The sequence below is a fragment of the Mytilus trossulus genome, chromosome 6, assembly GCF_036588685.1.
Source record: "Mytilus trossulus isolate FHL-02 chromosome 6, PNRI_Mtr1.1.1.hap1, whole genome shotgun sequence".
Lineage (NCBI taxonomy): Eukaryota > Metazoa > Mollusca > Bivalvia > Mytilida > Mytilidae > Mytilus > Mytilus trossulus.
In genome coordinates, this window is record NC_086378.1 from 30,384,790 (window position 1) to 30,406,204 (window position 21,415).

Below are 21,415 nucleotides of genomic sequence, written 5' to 3' on the forward strand. Positions count from 1 at the left end.
AAAAGTGTAAATATAACCTTTTTGCACCTGGCCTAATCACTCTTTCCTTATTAAAATCAGTTAAAATAAAACATCCAAAAGTTTATTTCAGCTCTCTTCTTTCATTCCCACCCCAGAAAAGCTAAGAAATGAATGAGAAAGGGAAAGAAAAAAAATAAAGAAAAAATACACTATAATTAAAGGGAACTATATTCGTATCTTAAATTGTGAAAAGTTTTGTTGGCTCATATTAACACTTGTGTTCATTGTATCTAAAACTTTAGAATTAGAAGGTGTATTGGGTGGTTTGTTTACATTTGTAATGTCACCTGAACTGTCACCTGTGTTGACACATGAGTTGTCTTCAGTAGATTTACTTTTATTCTTCTTTTTACTCTTTTTTCTAGACGGTTTTTTACTTCCAGAGTCATTTAGAACACTTGTATCACTAGTATTAGTCCGTTTGACGCCTTTTCCAGATCTTTTTCCAGGCATTATCACACATTTTTAGAAAAAAAAATTATCTCTGTTCAAAAAACACTACTACCCGCCATTGTGTCACATGAGGCCCGAGACCACAATTAATTCTACTATCATTTCTTTATAACGTTTTGTCGCATTAAAAAAAAATGAACTGTTCTTTTTGTCTGATTTTTTGTGTGAGTAATGTACAGTTCAAGTCCCAAAACATATGCAATTTTCAGAAAAATTGCATGTTTACATCATACAAATTTGGCCAATACACATCCATACCCCTATAGGCAAGTCAAGAGATGTTCCGAAAAGTGTAAATATAACCTTTTTGCACCTGGCCTAATCACTCTTTCCTTATTAAAATCAGTTAAAATAAAACATCCAAAAGTTTATTTCAGCTCTCTTCTTTCATTCCCACCCCAGAAAAGCTAAGAAATGAATGAGAAAGGGAAAGAAAAAAAATAAAGAAAAAATACACTATAATTAAAGGGAACTATATTCGTATCTTAAATTGTGAAAAGTTTTGTTGGCTCATATTAACACTTGTGTTCATTGTATCTAAAACTTTAGAATTAGAAGGTGTATTGGGTGGTTTGTTTACATTTGTAATGTCACCTGAACTGTCACCTGTGTTGACACATGAGTTGTCTTCAGTAGATTTACTTTTATTCTTCTTTTTACTCTTTTTTCTAGACGGTTTTTTACTTCCAGAGTCATTTAGAACACTTGTATCACTAGTATTAGTCCGTTTGACGCCTTTTCCAGATCTTTTTCCAGGCATTATCACACATTTTTAGAAAAAAAAATTATCTCTGTTCAAAAAACACTACTACCCGCCATTGTGTCACATGAGGCCCGAGACCACAATTAATTCTACTATCATTTCTTTATAACGTTTTGTCGCATTAAAAAAAAATGAACTGTTCTTTTTGTCTGATTTTTTGTGTGAGTAATGTACAGTTCAAGTCCCAAAACATATGCAATTTTCAGAAAAATTGCATGTTTACATCATACAAATTTGGCCAATACACATCCATACCCCTATAGGCAAGTCAAGAGATGTTCCGAAAAGTGTAAATATAACCTTTTTGCACCTGGCCTAATCACTCTTTCCTTATTAAAATCAGTTAAAATAAAACATCCAAAAGTTTATTTCAGCTCTCTTCTTTCATTCCCACCCCAGAAAAGCTAAGAAATGAATGAGAAAGGGAAAGAAAAAAAATAAAGAAAAAATACACTATAATTAAAGGGAACTATATTCGTATCTTAAATTGTGAAAAGTTTTGTTGGCTCATATTAACACTTGTGTTCATTGTATCTAAAACTTTAGAATTAGAAGGTGTATTGGGTGGTTTGTTTACATTTGTAATGTCACCTGAACTGTCACCTGTGTTGACACATGAGTTGTCTTCAGTAGATTTACTTTTATTCTTCTTTTTACTCTTTTTTCTAGACGGTTTTTTACTTCCAGAGTCATTTAGAACACTTGTATCACTAGTATTAGTCCGTTTGACGCCTTTTCCAGATCTTTTTCCAGGCATTATCACACATTTTTAGAAAAAAAATTTATCTCTGTTCAAAAAACACTACTACCCGCCATTGTGTCACATGAGGCCCGAGACCACAATTAATTCTACTATCATTTCTTTATAACGTTTTGTCGCATTAAAAAAAATTGAACTGTTCTTTTTGTCTGATTTTTTGTGTGAGTAATGTACAGTTCAAGTCCCAAAACATATGCAATTTTCAGAAAAATTGCATGTTTACATCATACAAATTTGGCCAATACACATCCATACCCCTATAGGCAAGTCAAGAGATGTTCCGAAAAGTGTAAATATAACCTTTTTGCACCTGGCCTAATCACTCTTTCCTTATTAAAATCAGTTAAAATAAAACATCCAAAAGTTTATTTCAGCTCTCTTCTTTCATTCCCACCCCAGAAAAGCTAAGAAATGAATGAGAAAGGGAAAGAAAAAAAATAAAGAAAAAATACACTATAATTAAAGGGAACTATATTCGTATCTTAAATTGTGAAAAGTTTTGTTGGCTCATATTAACACTTGTGTTCATTGTATCTAAAACTTTAGAATTAGAAGGTGTATTGGGTGGTTTGTTTACATTTGTAATGTCACCTGAACTGTCACCTGTGTTGACACATGAGTTGTCTTCAGTAGATTTACTTTTATTCTTCTTTTTACTCTTTTTTCTAGACGGTTTTTTACTTCCAGAGTCATTTAGAACACTTGTATCACTAGTATTAGTCCGTTTGACGCCTTTTCCAGATCTTTTTCCAGGCATTATCACACATTTTTAGAAAAAAAATTTATCTCTGTTCAAAAAACACTACTACCCGCCATTGTGTCACATGAGGCCCGAGACCACAATTAATTCTACTATCATTTCTTTATAACGTTTTGTCGCATTAAAAAAAATTGAACTGTTCTTTTTGTCTGATTTTTTGTGTGAGTAATGTACAGTTCAAGTCCCAAAACATATGCAATTTTCAGAAAAATTGCATGTTTACATCATACAAATTTGGCCAATACACATCCATACCCCTATAGGCAAGTCAAGAGATGTTCCGAAAAGTGTAAATATAACCTTTTTGCACCTGGCCTAATCACTCTTTCCTTATTAAAATCAGTTAAAATAAAACATCCAAAAGTTTATTTCAGCTCTCTTCTTTCATTCCCACCCCAGAAAAGCTAAGAAATGAATGAGAAAGGGAAAGAAAAAAAATAAAGAAAAAATACACTATAATTAAAGGGAACTATATTCGTATCTTAAATTGTGAAAAGTTTTGTTGGCTCATATTAACACTTGTGTTCATTGTATCTAAAACTTTAGAATTAGAAGGTGTATTGGGTGGTTTGTTTACATTTGTAATGTCACCTGAACTGTCACCTGTGTTGACACATGAGTTGTCTTCAGTAGATTTACTTTTATTCTTCTTTTTACTCTTTTTTCTAGACGGTTTTTTACTTCCAGAGTCATTTAGAACACTTGTATCACTAGTATTAGTCCGTTTGACGCCTTTTCCAGATCTTTTTCCAGGCATTATCACACATTTTTAGAAAAAAAATTTATCTCTGTTCAAAAAACACTACTACCCGCCATTGTGTCACATGAGGCCCGAGACCACAATTAATTCTACTATCATTTCTTTATAACGTTTTGTCGCATTAAAAAAAATTGAACTGTTCTTTTTGTCTGATTTTTTGTGTGAGTAATGTACAGTTCAAGTCCCAAAACATATGCAATTTTCAGAAAAATTGCATGTTTACATCATACAAATTTGGCCAATACACATCCATACCCCTATAGGCAAGTCAAGAGATGTTCCGAAAAGTGTAAATATAACCTTTTTGCACCTGGCCTAATCACTCTTTCCTTATTAAAATCAGTTAAAATAAAACATCCAAAAGTTTATTTCAGCTCTCTTCTTTCATTCCCACCCCAGAAAAGCTAAGAAATGAATGAGAAAGGGAAAGAAAAAAAATAAAGAAAAAATACACTATAATTAAAGGGAACTATATTCGTATCTTAAATTGTGAAAAGTTTTGTTGGCTCATATTAACACTTGTGTTCATTGTATCTAAAACTTTAGAATTAGAAGGTGTATTGGGTGGTTTGTTTACATTTGTAATGTCACCTGAACTGTCACCTGTGTTGACACATGAGTTGTCTTCAGTAGATTTACTTTTATTCTTCTTTTTACTCTTTTTTCTAGACGGTTTTTTACTTCCAGAGTCATTTAGAACACTTGTATCACTAGTATTAGTCCGTTTGACGCCTTTTCCAGATCTTTTTCCAGGCATTATCACACATTTTTAGAAAAAAAATTTATCTCTGTTCAAAAAACACTACTACCCGCCATTGTGTCACATGAGGCCCGAGACCACAATTAATTCTACTATCATTTCTTTATAACGTTTTGTCGCATTAAAAAAAATTGAACTGTTCTTTTTGTCTGATTTTTTGTGTGAGTAATGTACAGTTCAAGTCCCAAAACATATGCAATTTTCAGAAAAATTGCATGTTTACATCATACAAATTTGGCCAATACACATCCATACCCCTATAGGCAAGTCAAGAGATGTTCCGAAAAGTGTAAATATAACCTTTTTGCACCTGGCCTAATCACTCTTTCCTTATTAAAATCAGTTAAAATAAAACATCCAAAAGTTTATTTCAGCTCTCTTCTTTCATTCCCACCCCAGAAAAGCTAAGAAATGAATGAGAAAGGGAAAGAAAAAAAATAAAGAAAAAATACACTATAATTAAAGGGAACTATATTCGTATCTTAAATTGTGAAAAGTTTTGTTGGCTCATATTAACACTTGTGTTCATTGTATCTAAAACTTTAGAATTAGAAGGTGTATTGGGTGGTTTGTTTACATTTGTAATGTCACCTGAACTGTCACCTGTGTTGACACATGAGTTGTCTTCAGTAGATTTACTTTTATTCTTCTTTTTACTCTTTTTTCTAGACGGTTTTTTACTTCCAGAGTCATTTAGAACACTTGTATCACTAGTATTAGTCCGTTTGACGCCTTTTCCAGATCTTTTTCCAGGCATTATCACACATTTTTAGAAAAAAAATTTATCTCTGTTCAAAAAACACTACTACCCGCCATTGTGTCACATGAGGCCCGAGACCACAATTAATTCTACTATCATTTCTTTATAACGTTTTGTCGCATTAAAAAAAATTGAACTGTTCTTTTTGTCTGATTTTTTGTGTGAGTAATGTACAGTTCAAGTCCCAAAACATATGCAATTTTCAGAAAAATTGCATGTTTACATCATACAAATTTGGCCAATACACATCCATACCCCTATAGGCAAGTCAAGAGATGTTCCGAAAAGTGTAAATATAACCTTTTTGCACCTGGCCTAATCACTCTTTCCTTATTAAAATCAGTTAAAATAAAACATCCAAAAGTTTATTTCAGCTCTCTTCTTTCATTCCCACCCCAGAAAAGCTAAGAAATGAATGAGAAAGGGAAAGAAAAAAAATAAAGAAAAAATACACTATAATTAAAGGGAACTATATTCGTGAACAACGAAAAGTGGGGTCATTAATTGTGGTCTTGGGCCATGATAGTTTTTGAATTGAATTGAAATGATACCAGCCGACATTTACAAAATACAAATAACGTTGAAAAATAAACAAACAAACAAACAAAAAAACAACAAAAAACAAACATATTTTCTCAAATGATAAGAGATACATATTTTATTTACAATGCGTGGAGGTGTTATTCACAATATTATTTATTCAAGCCATTAACAATTAGCTTTAATACTTTAACAGCTCTTAACAACATCATGTTTGCTTAAAATGAATGTTCAAATCATACATATCGCTTATTCCAGCTACACTTACAGAACTAATGTCTGTATCATTACTTTTCAAAATGAAACTAAACTTATCTTGTTCACACATATTAGCAAAAGATGGAACTATATCACTTAAATTACAAAAGAGTACATTTCAGTCACGGTAAGCAAATACAATTTTGAAAATTGTAATTGTAAAATTACATGAATCAATTTGAAGAAGAGATAATTGTTAGCCATGTACACTCTCAGTGTAGACTAGTATGAAGCACAATTTAATTAAAACTTATTTGCCACTTTTCCTGATTTTGATACTGTACTGTTACAATCACGGGATAGCGTAACCGTTCCTGATTAGAGCTAGATACAACCTCGCATCTGCTTCCGGTTTGGATACCATATGCGCGCCTATTCTGACCTTTGTGGCTATATTTATGGTATTATTTTAATATCGGTCTCTTTTTTATATAAGCAATTTTGTAATGTGTCCCATCTTTGAAACCATAATATCACAATTTACATAATAATGAATTCAGCATATTCGAATGACCACACAAAAACAATAACTCAATTCCTGTTCTTGGCCTTCTCAAAATGGCGACGAACATTTACGAAAAAAACAAATTCAGGAGTTGAAAATCTGGCCCCTATGGTTAATATTGCCCCATCACAACACAATAACGTATGTTGCACAAGTTAAAATATATAGAAAGGTTTCGTTCTATAAGTCCAAACAACTTTTGAGTTTATTATTTATATGTTAAAATAACTATAGATAATTTTTGGAAGATAAATGTACGAAGTAAACAAAGTTACCTGTTCGTTTTATACAGGGAAAAAACCCGAAGTAGTATCCGTAATTGAACCTTAAAGATAAAAATTAAGACTTATAGCCAACATGAGAAAGAGCATATTTAAACTATACTCCATGGCTGATTTGAAGCTCTAGACTTCCCTGCTGCTGCAGTACATTAAAAATAAAGTATGTGATAGATGTTAAACATAAAAAAAATGAAATTGTGAAAGGAAAATTCAGTCTGAAGATGTTTCAACCAAAATACCAGTTCAGCCTAAGGTCATTTTAGCCACTGTGACAGTTAAACCAAAGTCTGCAGCGGAAGCAAGTTAACTCGTACCACCGAAAACTCGTACCACATTAACTCGTACCAAAAAAGTTAACTTGTACTATTGGCCGAAGTCGTACCATTCAGAACTCGTACCACTGTAAACTCGTACCACACGATGTTTTATGGGGTTTTGTTTGTAAACTTATATATAAATAAAGTTGAATTACTTGAATTTTATACTGGATTTTAATGAAAACTTAGACAAATTAGAGAATATTTTTAAGCTTTATTGTTTAAAGTTAAGCTGATCTTTCAAACTAGGACTTAATAATCCAGAAGAAAGTTAAAACATTGCTTGACTGTACATGTACCTAAAAATTGAATATACAAATGTATATATCCAAATTAAATTAATCAAAGCTGTAAATAAACTCATCATAGATACCAGGACCATGAGGACTAAATTTAGACGCGCTTTTCGTCTACAAAAGACCCATCAGTGACTCTTGAATAAAAAAAAAGTTTAAAAGGCCAAATAAAGTACAAAGTTGAAGAGCATTTAGAACCAAAATTCCTAAAAGTTTTGCCAAATACAGCTAAGGTGATCTATGCCTGAGATAGTAAAGCCTCATGATCACAAATTGAATGCTATGTTTACAATCTTTTAAAGGCATGTGCTTTTTTGGCGGTAAAATTCGGGAACAGGAAACAGTTACATTTCTTTGTTATTTATAGACAGTAAGAATTTAATTTTGGAAATCATTTTACTTACTGCTAAGATTTATTCATGAAAAAATAATATTTTCTTTGAGTGAAAGTGATAATACTTTAATAATCTACATCTGCCATGGTATTTTCTATCCAATAGACAAGGAACATTAGCTACAAACTGGTCATTGCACTTTCAAATTATATACATTTTACAGACTTAAGAGGTACATGTATTGAGTGAAAGTAACGTATATCATATATTCATCATTAAACACCATTTAAATGCATTTAAATAAGTTGGTACCAGTTAGCAGTGGTACAAGTTTGCATTGGTATGAGTTTTTTTAAGTGGTACGAGTTGATGTTGATACGGGATAACTATAATTCTCTGCAGCCACTATTTTGTAATGTTCTTATCTTGTATATATAATGGTTACCATTTACTAGAAGCATTATGATGTCACACTCACAAAAGCAAGTGAGGTATTATTATGTATAGAAAAGTCAGAAACTTGCCAACGCATACCTGGTTAAGTCATGTGGTGAATCTGTACACATACATGTGTACACTGCTAAAATTTTGTTTTGTGTGTTTCCTATTGTATTTTTTTTTATATTACACATGTACATGTATCTATTGATTGTGTATTTCATACATTTTTCATGTATGTTATTGTTTATATTTGTGTGGGTTTCGAAGTCTAGTGGTTAAGACCGATGGCTACAGTGCTGAAGGTCTAGAGTTGGATTCTCACTCGTTGAATTTTTCAGTACATCAGTAGGGTGATTTTCACCCTCTCACACACATCTCTGGTATCAAGACTGTTGTTTAAACTAGTTTGGATACTTCGGGGGCCTTGAAAATTGTTCCCAGCTTGGCCTGGGGATCAATATTCTGAAATCTCTTCGGATTGTTTGTTCCCGCCGGGAAGCCCAGTGGTTCTCTCTGCGTACTTCCGCTTCCCCCACCATAATAACAGACTTCCCGGTGTCCTACACTCTCCCTTTGGTGGTGTTGAGGTGGGGATTGTTCTGGTTGTGGGTTAATATTGTAAAGGACAAATCTCCATTAATTCTTAGGGAGTGTACATTGATCCCCTGTACCCTTGCACTCAATCAAGGGGTGTGTCTACACTGGCAAAATCTCAAAGTACAAACATACAATGATATTGTTTTATGCTACAATGTTACTGTATATACATGCCCTCTAAATTCTAAGTTCTAATTTGGTGAATAAAAAAAGATAAAAATATTCTATTCTATATATATTTGTGTAACTGGAGAGTACATGTACAAAATCCTGGGTTTCCACTGGTACTAGAACCCTCATTGTAATCAGATGTAATCATGATTACTTTGCCAATGTAATCATTAATTTAATCCGATACTTTCAGAAATGATGTAATCGTTAATTTAATTTAATCGTACAATTGACAAAGTAATTTTAATTTAATCAATTACATTGAAAGTAATCGGACTCATCTCTGGAACCCACGAACTCTGTGTTACAAGGCAGTGTGTATAAAGACTGCTAAAGAAGAATCTTAGGTCAACGGCTTACAAAAAAATCTATTTATATAAGGCTGGGAATGTATCTACCACATCTACTAAGAGAAGCAATCAGGTCTCATATGAAATAAGAGTTTTGACAGAAGTTTGTTTTAAAAGGAATTTTATTTTAGCAAATTTTATTTTTTTATAAAGTGTTCAATAATGAACATATGAATGCTGTGCAATATTACTTTTTATATTACAGAGAATAAAAAACAAAGTCTTTTGAAACTGAAAAAAGAAAAACTCCCTTTGTTACAAGCATGACAACTCAAGATATTTCAAAATATTTTCATTTTCATTGTAGAAATGTCTGTACAAGGTAGTGTGAAATGATGGAGATCTCGGACGAAGGAACAAAACATCAGACTCCTAATGTAGACGAAGGAACAGAACAACAGACTCCTAATGTAGACGAAGGAAAAAAACATCAGATTCCTAATGTAGATGAAGGACCAGAACATCAGATTCCTAATGTAGACGAAGGAACAGAACAGAATGCAGAACATCAGATTCCTAATGTAGAAGAAGGAACAGAACAGAATGCAGAACATCAGATTCCTAATGTATCTGAAGGAACAGAACAGAATGCAGAACATCAGATTCCTAATGTATCTGAAGGACCAGAACATCAGATTCCTAATGTAGAAGAAGGAACAGAACAGAATGCAGAACATCAGATTCCTAATGTATCTGAAGGAACAGAACAGAATGCAGAACATCAGATTCCTAATGTATCTGAAGGACCAGAACAACAGATTCCTAATGTAGAAAATAATACTATGGAATGCGAGCAAATAATTGAGGTTGAGAATCCACAAGGCCAAAAAAATATCATCATCCTCGTAGACATGCCTACAGACAGTAATTCAATGGAGAAGGATGCTAAGGGTTCCAAAACTGTTGACTATTACAGTTCTGAACCAGGTGTATTAGTAATGGATGAATCTAGTCAAGAATCAAATCAATCCAACAAGGGTTCTACAAAGTCTGAAAAAGAGAAGAGTCAGACTAGTATTACTGACAATAGTAATGATACAAGTCAAACCATAGAACAATCTGAAAATTCAAGAAAATTCGAATTGCATGAAAAATCAGTTGATGCTGATAGTACTTGTAAGTCTGAAATGAAACCGGATATTTCTGGGACATCTACATCTCAAATGGATGATAGTGAACCAGGATTGTGTACTCCCAACACTGAAACCAATGAGGAAAAAAAAGATTTGGAAGAAGAAAAAGATATGACAGACAAAAAAAGAGAGGAAGAAGAACAAAAACAAGAAAAAGAGGATATATCAGAAAATCAAACAGAAGAAGACAAAGATATGACAGAAGAAGAAGCACAAGAAATCCTTATGAAAGCACTTCAGAAAATAGTAGGTCTATGATTAGGACACATAAAATTAATTTGTAGATTTTGAGATCCCTTTCTCAAAATGTTGGGGAATGGGGATGTGGGGAATTTTTATGTCCTTATTTTTCACTGAAATGAATATAAAATTTTTGAAAATGTAAAATAATGCACAACATTCAAATATACATGTACGAAGGATAACCTGCAGATCATAGTGATGTTAAACCCTATGACTTATCTTGAGAGAGTGACAACCTCTTTGCACTCAAAAAAGTCATTACACAACCATTAAAACAACTCTTCTAGAGGTCTGAAAGTGACCTTTTGAAAGGCAAGATTTCTGTTTCTATCCAAACAAACTCTTATTTTCCATTTGCTATTAATATGTTGCCTGTTATCCTGGTCCACTTACCTTGCCAAACATACAGTACCAATTGTATTTATTGAATTTATTCTTGTACTGACCGGGCATAAAACATTTGCCACTGGACATTTTCACATTACAACATATGTCACTCAGACATTTCCAATTTTATCAATCAAATGGACAATTTTCAAGAGTCAGCTGACTGTCGTTTGTTTTCACAAATCTACAACAAGCAATATCATTATGCACAAACAAAATAAACAAAAACATATATATTATATACAATGTATGATATACAAAAAGTCATATTTTCAGTCAATATAAATTAGAAAAGATATGAATCAGTATTAGATTTAAAAAAAAATTTTTTTTTACTTTTTATACATTGTTCAAAAACGTTTTATTACATTTAACAAAATTTTTAATTTAAGCAAAACATACTTTTTTGTAGATCTGCATTGTTGATAACAAATATTTTGTATATTTTATTTTTTCAGAGTCCAAAAATTGGGAAAGACTTTGTTCTGATGTTTAAAGACCCAAGTACATCTAAAGTAAAAGAGTTTTCGTCAGACAAAGGAAGAAAGTTTTTACAACACAATACAGATGTGGTTAAGAAATTCAGCAATGTTGTCAGTGGTAATGATTTTATTACCTAATCTTTTGCAATTAAAAAAAAAAGCACACAAAAATAAGACCAAGAGATCTTATGATATGGCAAATTGCTTTTTTAGAATGTGAAGGACATTTGGTAATATTTTTGTTCGTACACCAAAATAAAAATTATGTTACGTCATTGGGTGATTTTTTTTTTTTTTACCAAAAACAGTGTTTGGATTTAAACTTTTGAAAATAATACCCAGAATGCATTTAATAGATTCCGAAACAGCAAATTATACGAACTTGGTGACTGAGTAATGCAGATACTTTGAGCCTCTAAAATTATATTAAATTTTGTTCTGTTTCTATGATTAGCAAAACAGAAAACAACATTTAAAGCGTTTTTGACCTCCCAAAAAATTGCTTGCATATATATATATAAAAAAATTTAGTAGATGAAGGGGAGATTACCCTTACCTTGGAAAGTTTCATTGTGATTGTCAACTTAAATCCCCTTGCTGTTTCAAAAACTATATCCTAACTGTTTGAATTGCCATTCACTGTTTTCAGAAAATATTCTTTCTCCATAGCCTGTATTTTTAACAGACTTTTATACAACTGCAAAATTTTTTCGTTTGAATGGTATGATGTCCTCTGAATACACATTGGTTTCCGGACAATAACTTTAGTAATAGTGAATGGATCTCCATGAAATTTTTTAAGAAGGTCAAATACCACAAAAGGAAGGTTGGGATTGATGTTGGGGATGAATGTCACAACCATTATGGAATTAAGGGCCAAAAAGGAAACAAAAGCATACATTTATCTAGTTAAAGGACAATAACTTGTATATAAGCCTTTCAATTGCTCTGAAATAGTATCACAATGTTGAATATCACAAGTAGAAGGTTGGGATCAAAATTTTTCATGGGGATTCATATTTTTTTATTTAATTTTTCAAATTTCTAATTATTGAAAAGTTTCAAGAATAAATGTTCAATTGCACAGCAAGATTTGTAAGATCTTTGACCAAATTTATTTTAGTGTCGGAAACCTATGTTATGTCGAAAATTTGATCACAATCTAAATTAAAACAGTATCAAGCTTAATTATTGTGGCAAAATTTGCCCTAACTGTTCAGGGTTCAACCTCTATGGTGTTTTTAGGCTGCGCTCAGCGAAACATTTTATTATTGAAGGTTAGGACTCGAGTGTTTGCAAACTTTTCATTACCAAACATTATCTTGAGTGAATCAAAGATCTATCATGGTTAAAACTGCCTTTGATAATAGAAGTAGATACATGAATAGGAAAGATTTATTTTCAAGCAAAGTTCATTAAGCGCAGATTGTAAAATTTTACAGTTTTTCAAACCTGATTTTTTTTCTTTGCTGAATTAGTGAAAATACACGAACTATTGATTTAAAATTCTTGAAAATTATGTATTTCAGGAAAGAAAACTAAAACCTCTGAAGAAAGTACATCATCAAAAGAAGAACACAGTAGATCAGAAGATGACAACACTGTCATAGAATCAGATGATGAATCTGATAGTGAAGCAGAAGATAAAACTCCTGTAAAAAAGGGAAAAAACATTAAAAAAAAGTTCGTGGAAATAAAACCTGTAAAAAGAGTTCCAAGAACATCAGTTATTATGAAAAAATTAGCAAAATTGGATGAAAAAGAGAGAATGAAGAATTTACAAGTTTTCTCTTGTAAAGAATGTTCATCAAAATTTGGAACAATGGGAAATTTAAATAAACATATGAAAAATAAGCATAATACAGATGATGAATGCAAAAGCATTCCAAAAGTCAATGATAGTGATAACTCTTCATCAGAAATAATTGAACATCAAAATAATGAAAAATTAGAGACTAATTTAGAAGAAACAAACAAATCACTAGATGTAACAAAGAAAGTGAAAGATGAAAAAAATGTTGAATTTATGATGAAAGACTGTGGTGATTTTGAAACAGTGGTAAGCGTCTCTGACTATATTGATCCTCCTGGGGATATCAGTGATGATGATTCTGAGATCACTAATACCTCAAGAGTAAAAAGAGGGCGAGGAAGGCCTCCAAAACCTAAAAACCCTTTTCTTGAACCTAAAACACCAGAGGAAAATAAAAGCAATGATGTTGTTACCCGTGGTAGAGGTAGACCAAGAAAAAGTACAGGAATAAGTTCACCAAAAGACATTGTCACTGAAGTAAATAAAAAAAGCAAAACTGAGAAATTACCTAAAATAACTTACTCTGATGAAGATATGGACTGTTTTATCCGAACTGTTGAAGATGAAAATACAAGAATGAATTTAGAATGTAAACTCTGCCTTCTCAGATTTTCCAGTCATCGTATGGCACGAGAACATATTGTTCAGGAACATAATCAGAATCTTATACAATGTACCAAAACTCTTGAAAAGTTTCCAGACACGACTAAAACTTCTAGATGGGACAATCTTATTTATTACATTGAAGATGACATAAAGGAGGAAATAATTCCCCCAGAACTGTTCACATCAGTTGCACGGGGAGGTAGAAAAAGAACGCCTAGTAAAAAGTTACTTGAATCAACATCCGCACTTAGAACAAAAATATATGTATGTAAAATATGTCATCGAAAAGCTATCCATAAAACTGGTATGCTTCAACACATGAAAAGGTTCCACTTTGATGAACTGCCAGAAAAATTAGAAGATAGCGGAGAAGAAGAAGATGGAGAAGAGGAGGAGGAGGAGGAACAACAAGAGGAAAGTGATGAGGAAATGGAGGTAAATGACGAAGATCTAGATTATAAACCAACACATAAAGCAGTTGAAGACAATGAAGAGGAAAGTATTATAAAAACAAAAGGTAGAGGTAGAAAACGGAAGCAGCAATCAAATGTTGAACCTTTAGAATCAGAACACAAAAAGATAAAGAATGAAAAAGATCAGGAGAAGACCAAGGAAGTTCATGTTAAGATAGAGGTCGTAGAGGATGAAAATAGTCATGCTCAGACAATTGAAAATGTAGCAGAAAATGAAGATCTTCCGACAAATGAAGAGGCAGATGAAAGTAAAGATGACATTGTCATGGATGAAGATGCAACAGACAACTCAAGTATGACAGTAAAAAAGAATACTTTAAACAGAAAGCCAAAATTTATAAATAATCGATCCAGAGCCAAAACCTTTAAGAAAGTTCCATCTTACTACAAATATTGTGATCACAGTGAAGAACATATCATTAAAAAATCCACTCAACAACTTCCGTTCTGCAAAACATGTGACCGCTTCAAATGTATGACATGTACATTGACTTTCAACAAAAGTTCTCATGTCAATAGACATGTGAGAATTATTCACAACAAGGAAAAAAAATACAAATGCCCAACATGTGAAGCCTGTTTTACTACAAATGAATCACTGCAATATCACGCTAAGTGGCACACAGGAGTCAAAGATGTGGAATGTCCTTATTGTGATATGAAATTTCTGGTACACAAAAACTTACGAAAGCACATGAATAAACACCATCCAGGACTTATATCGAAAAGGAGAAAGAAAACAAATTACTGTGAAATATGTGACTCAATATTCACACGTAAAGATCGACTTGAATACCACATGTTAGAAAAACATCCTGCAAATAATCCTGATAGAGAATGTCGTATTTGTGGACAGAAGTTTGAAACAGATATGGATTGTACGGAGCATTCTAATGCCCATGCAGATATGAAAAAGGTCCCTGTAGCAAAATGTCCCCATTGTCCTTTATATTGTTCCTCAAAAAATAATTTAAAGCGACATGTTGATAGAGTTCACTTGAACATAAAGAAATACTTGTGCAATGAATGTGGAAAAAGGTTTAAAGGACGTGATGCCTATTTATATCATGCTAAAAGACATGTGGATCCTTTTGGTAGAGACTTCGAATGTCATATTTGTTCCAAGAAAATTGCAACAGAAAAAGGTTTGGAGATACATCTACGTGTGCACACTGGTGCGAAACCTTTTGTTTGTGAAACCTGCGGTAAAGGCTTCGCTCAGAAGGGTAACATGCTATCCCATCAGGCCATTCACTTTGATGATAGACCTTTTGAATGTGAAGAATGTCATAAAACATTTAAGAAGAAATTTGATTTGTATAAACACAAGAAGAGACATAAGGTCAAACACACTGTGGCCACGGGTGATGTGACTTTCTTAGAAGGAGCAGGGAAGATATATAACTGTCCATTAGATGATTGTGATGGTATCTTCTGCAGCACTACAGATCTTAGATTGCATATGAGAAGACATAACAATGAAAAGCCATATGAATGTTCAATTTGTTTCAAGAGTTTTGCAGTAAAAAGTCGTTTGGTTCGTCACTTAAGAAATGTTCATTCTTTGACTCTACCCGATTCAAATCTGGAATCCATGAAAGATCCAGATTTCTTGAAAAAAATTGAAAATGCCCGTGAAATTTATGAAGACAGGAAAAGACGATTCCAAACAGTTATGATACCTCAGCCTAGTGGAGAACAGATTGAGGTTCAGATCATGACCGAAGATACAGAGGGGGTAGAAGATCTTCTTGCATTATCTAATGCCACAACCTTTCATAAAGAGGTTGTAAAAGAGGAAACAGGAGAGGAAGAAGAGCAGAACGAAGAGATACACTTCAAGATAGAAACCTCAGAAGACAATGAAGGAGGTGTACAGATAATAAATGTTCGGGAGGATAGTTCTGGAGAAGTGCAGATTCATACTGAGGATGAAAATATAGTATTGGATCCTGCCATTATACAAACTCTACTTAACAGTGGACAACAAACTATTTACTATTATGTTGACCAGTGAATGGAACCATTTCTCAATGTTAAGCATGTTAAGTCAGGTTAAGTTAGTAGATGGAGTCATTTCTCAATGTCAATTCAAGTTTAGTAGGCAACAAACTATTTACTGTTATGTTGATCAGTGAATGGAGTCATTTTTCAATGTTAAGCATGTTAAGTCAGGTTAAGTAGATGAAGTCTCAATGTCATGTCAGGTTTTGTAGATGGAGTCATTTCTCAATGTCTAAGTCAGATTTAGTAGACAAAAAACTATTAACTATTATGTTGATCAGTGAATGGAGTCATTTCATTTCTCAATGTCAATTCAGGTATAGTAGACAAAAAACTATTTACTAGTATGTTAATCAGTGTATGTACATATTTCAATGAATGGGGTACTGCTCAATGTCAAATCTGATTTACATTATTTGTTTTCATCATTGTTATTTGGTGTAAATATGGAATAAATCAGAGATTTGATTTTTATCAATGTTAAAGGTGCTGAACAGTCGAATTTAAGATTTCTTAGGTTCTTTAAAATATTTATTATAAATCCCTAATTACATACAATATTTTCTGTTTAACTATCATTTATAGTGATGTCCTATATTTTTTTTAACAGAGTTATTTTTATTTGAAGTATTGTGGAATACTTATCATTTTTTTCTCTTTACACTAAAATATAAAAATATTTCTATAAAATTTTATAAATCTGCCAAAAGCAAATGTATTGTATGAATTAAAGGGGAACAATGGCATGATTTAGATGCAGTCAGCAGATTAAAAGATTTTTTTTCTTCAAAAATTTATTAAACCTGTTAATTAAAAAAATTGTAAATTTAAAAGTAATACACATGTACAATAATTTGTCAGATCAGCTTATTATAGTATTAGTGTTGCATATGCATGATGTGTGGTTATAGATTTATAAAGGCTGTTCTTTGGCTTATTATGTTTCTGTTTTGTGTTATTTCAACATTTAATCCCAATGACCAACCATTGAGGTCCACATCACAGGAACATAAATTAATGTTAATTCTCCTACCGGTAATATTCAACGTTGAACAATCAATTATGTTTAAAATTAGAATTTCATATATTTGACCAACCTTTTTGTTTAATATTGTAAGTTTAGGATTCAATTTACCGGTTTGATAATTTAGAAATTTTTACAGTAAACATAATGCATGGATAATTATCACAATTTATTAAAATGCTGTTAAAGAATGGTTTTAGTTAAAAAATAAAAGAGTTAATTTTACTTATTGTGATGTTTCTTTTCATTATTTTACAAAAATAAACACTGATTTGTTTTCTCATATACAGTATTTTAGCCTTAATTCAAACAATTGGGTCATCATGACCTATATTAAAACTTTTATTTACCCTAATTCAATTTTGCATTTGGGATAAATGAGGTGAGTTCATTTGATATTGTCAAGTTTTTTGTCATGTGGTCAATTGTATGTGTGACTGTTATATATAGATGAATATACGTGTGTCAAACAAAGTTAAGGTATCATGTATAAATAATGTGTAAACTAATTTTTTTTACGATACATATTGCTGACATTGATATATATGTTGTTAGTCTTTTATTGGGATAAAGATTGCAATCATACAAAGAAAACCTTTATGTGGCTGTTTTAAAAAAAATCAATAATGTCATTGTTAGTTATAGTTAAAAATTGAGTTATCTTCCTTTGTCCATTATAATAAATGAACCAATTCATATACTAAATTTAGTCCTGGTATCTATGATGAGTTTATTCATAGTGTAACACAATGCAAAGTTTAATTTTCAGCTCTAAATGAAGAATTAATAAAATGTTTCTACCCTCTAGTGCTCATGACAAGCGCTTTTATTTGTAATTATGCATTGTATTTGCACATCTGTAATAAAGCGTACATGTACATTATTCATGTAATTTGTTGAAAACTGAGATAATTTTGCTTAAATGCTGTTAGAACCACAATACTTACCTTGATTAAGTTCAAAAATTTCAAATCAGCTGAAAAAATCATAATTTTTCATTAATCATGCTAATTGTGAACTATTTTAGTGTATGGCAGGGGGGGAGTATTTATTGCTCTTTGAATAAGTACTGAGTCAGTCTTGTTAATCTTTTTAAATTTGAATTTTTATTTGTTGCTGGTTGTTTAAATCTGTATAGTGTTCTAGAATTTGCATTTAGACAAAGCAAATATATTTACTGCAATTACTCAATTGTACATGAATAAAAAAATGGTAATTTTGTAAGAGGGGAAAACTTTTTCACCAAATTATTTCAATGAAGGGGAGATAACTTACAGGATGTTATACAAAATCTCCAAATTTAACAATAAATTGTGAATCGAATGAATTCATTATTTGTTTAGGACTTTACTTTCGTTAAATACTATAAATTCATGTTTTGCATTTAAGTCTATGTTTTAGTCAATTGCTTTCATTATTTTAACTATTTGAATATTTTTTGTTTTACAACTGTTACAAGTGTGTTCTGTATTAAAAATATTTCTCTACTTTGTGAATACTCTAGGACTTGCCATTGATAATTGAATATTTTTATGTAAATATTTAAGATAATGGTTAGCTTAAATGCATTAAACTGTTGAAAAGTTGTAACAATGTTCAGTGTTTGCTTTAAACTTGGCTTCTTCATTAACACATATTAAATCAGTTGTGTATTACAAAGAATAAATTGTAACAGAATATTTCTTTAAACCGGGGGATGGCTCATACATTCAGAGTGGGATATCACTACCCTTCCAGACAATCTGATGTAATTTCTTGGTTTTTGATGGAGTCTATGTTCCCTACATTTGATATGTTGTTGGGTTGTTACAGAATTGATTTGGCAGAAGGAAGTAGAAAGATTTTATGGGGATTGTTTTTACAATGATGCACAAAATAATTAATAAGATGTGGTATAAGTGCCATCAATACAACTCTCCTTCTTAGTCACAATGTAAAATGCTAATTATAGGTCAAAGAACTGACTTCAACAGGGAGCCTAAGCTCACACCAAACAACAAGCTATAATGGGTTCCATCCTGTTCTATCCTCATATCCTCAGCCTTGTTACATTTGGATACTAACAAGTTAAATTGCTTCTATATTTTTTTTGACAAAATGATGTGGATGCTTTAGCATCTGAGCTTACATGCAAGCTACGCCACTGATTGCCAAGAAAATTAAATAACATATGCAAGGTGCAGGAATCTAAGATATGTTCTAAAAATATCAGTGATGTCATTGTAAAAGTAAATTTGGAGTTGTCTTCCTTTTTCCATAATTGTAGTTGATTGAACTACAACAATGCAGTGTATACTGATAAATAAAAGAAACCTTTATCCTTCAGAGCTACAGGCACTTTGATTTCTGAATATACATGAAATATTCGCCACTGGACAATCATTCTTTCAATCAAAGGATAAGGTTATATCCCAGACACAAAAATGTCCAAAACAATAATTATTAAATCTTAAGGTCAGTGTCAGTTGTCATTTACAAACAGTATGCTAGACATTCATTTGAGATATTAAAACCATGTTCCAAATGTCAAATGATTAAAAGTTATGGTCCTGAATTCACTTAAAAAAGTCATCAAAATCGATAATATAAACTGATGGTCAATGGTCAAGGTCAGCTTATAATGATATGTGCAAATTATCCGACCTTCGATATGAAAACTGACAATTAGACTGATGGTTTTCCCGTTGAATGGTTTAACACTAGTAATGTTGGTGCCCTTTATAGCTTGTTGTTCGGTGTTAGCCAAGGCTCCGTGTTGAAGGCCCTACATTTACCTATAATGGTTTACTTTTATAAATTGTTATTTGGATGGAGAGTTGTCTCATTGGCACTCATACCACATCTTCCTATATCTAAGCCTAGTTAATTTTGATTGGAGCCGAGTGCACCCACACAAGTGGGGTTCGAATTCACAACTTCAGTGTTGATTGACTAGTGATAACAGGTTTTTTTTTGTTACTGCTTAGACCATTCGTCCATGAAGCCCCTAATTATAACAAATTATGATCAGAACACAACATGCCCTCCCGAAGATGCACCAGAATGCAAAATATGAAAGATAATTATCTATTGATAAAAATGTAATGACCTGGACGAGAAAACAAAACATGAATTTTGGTAAAAGGTCAAGGTAATCATGCTTTGATTGAATATGATCATACTAAATAGGTTATGTCAAAAGTTAAAAAGGTAAGACGGACATGGTTTTACCAGAACCAGAATAAATCTTACTCAAATTTTATTAATACTGTTAAGTGTTTGTAAACTCAAGATTTTCATCTGCAAAACTTCACCAATAATTAAAAAATGCTAGGTGATCTTCAAACTATCCATTTAGTTTCAATTTCATATTATATGAGAAACCTGGCCATCAAGGACACTCTTAGATTCATATTTGCCCTCTACGCTGCAAGGAGACAGTCTCAAGTTTTTAGGTAAAGATTGCATGAAATGCAATCAAAACCTAATGGGACTGACAAAATATAGTGCATTGATCATAACATTCTATACATCATATCCATGAAAATTTCCAGAAATTCATTGATGTAATATATGCTCAGATATTAAGGCACAAAATGATGTTACACGTGTCAAGAAAATCACATAACTTTTTCAAGGTGCAAAAAACTTATATCTGTTTTAAAACATTGTTAAGATATTCTTCATAAATTGGAGTTATCTTCCTTTGTCTAGAATAACTGAATTCATGTTAAATCAACAGCAAGCCAACCAATGTAATATTTCGTTTTTCCCCAGATAAATTGAAGCAATCTTTTACCCTCAGTGCACTTTGGTTAACAAGACAGGACTGATGTGGAAGTTCTTTGCAAACTATACTCAATGGAATCCGATTTAAAACATGAAATATTGATCTTAAAAAAAAAAAAAATATTATTAATTGTTATTTTTTTGTGCAGTACATGCATTTGAATCTTGATAAAAGTTTATCGATTGAATCAACAGGATAAACTAATTGTTATGTTAACACTGTAGCTAATATAAGTATATGTCACATTTAATCAGGCCAAGTTATCCTTCTTATTAACAAAAGAGATTTGATATGATTGCCAATCTCACGGCTACATGTACCTATAACAATTTTCTTTACACCTTTATCATTTG

At 31.9% G+C, this 21,415-nt stretch overlaps 1 protein-coding gene across 3 annotated transcripts; it reads left to right on the top strand.

Moving 5' to 3' along the window:
• Nucleotides 1-6,163: 6,163 nt before the first annotated feature.
• LOC134721091 (uncharacterized) lies at nt 6,164-17,985 on the top strand. 3 transcript variants are annotated; one of them, XM_063583815.1, is made up of 4 exons: nt 6,164-6,236; nt 9,436-10,507; nt 11,350-11,491; nt 12,903-17,985. In XM_063583815.1, exons 2-4 carry the CDS (start codon nt 9,461-9,463, stop codon nt 16,280-16,282), a joined length of 4,569 nt encoding a protein of 1,522 aa, XP_063439885.1. In that variant the 5' UTR covers nt 6,164-6,236; nt 9,436-9,460; the 3' UTR covers nt 16,283-17,985. The 3 variants fall into 3 exon arrangements, with proteins under 3 accessions (XP_063439885.1, XP_063439883.1, XP_063439886.1); XM_063583813.1 differs by lacking the exon at nt 6,164-6,236 and adding an exon at nt 6,371-6,481; XM_063583816.1 differs by lacking the exon at nt 6,164-6,236 and adding an exon at nt 6,709-6,781.
• The last annotated feature ends 3,430 nt before the right edge of the window (nt 17,986-21,415 follow it).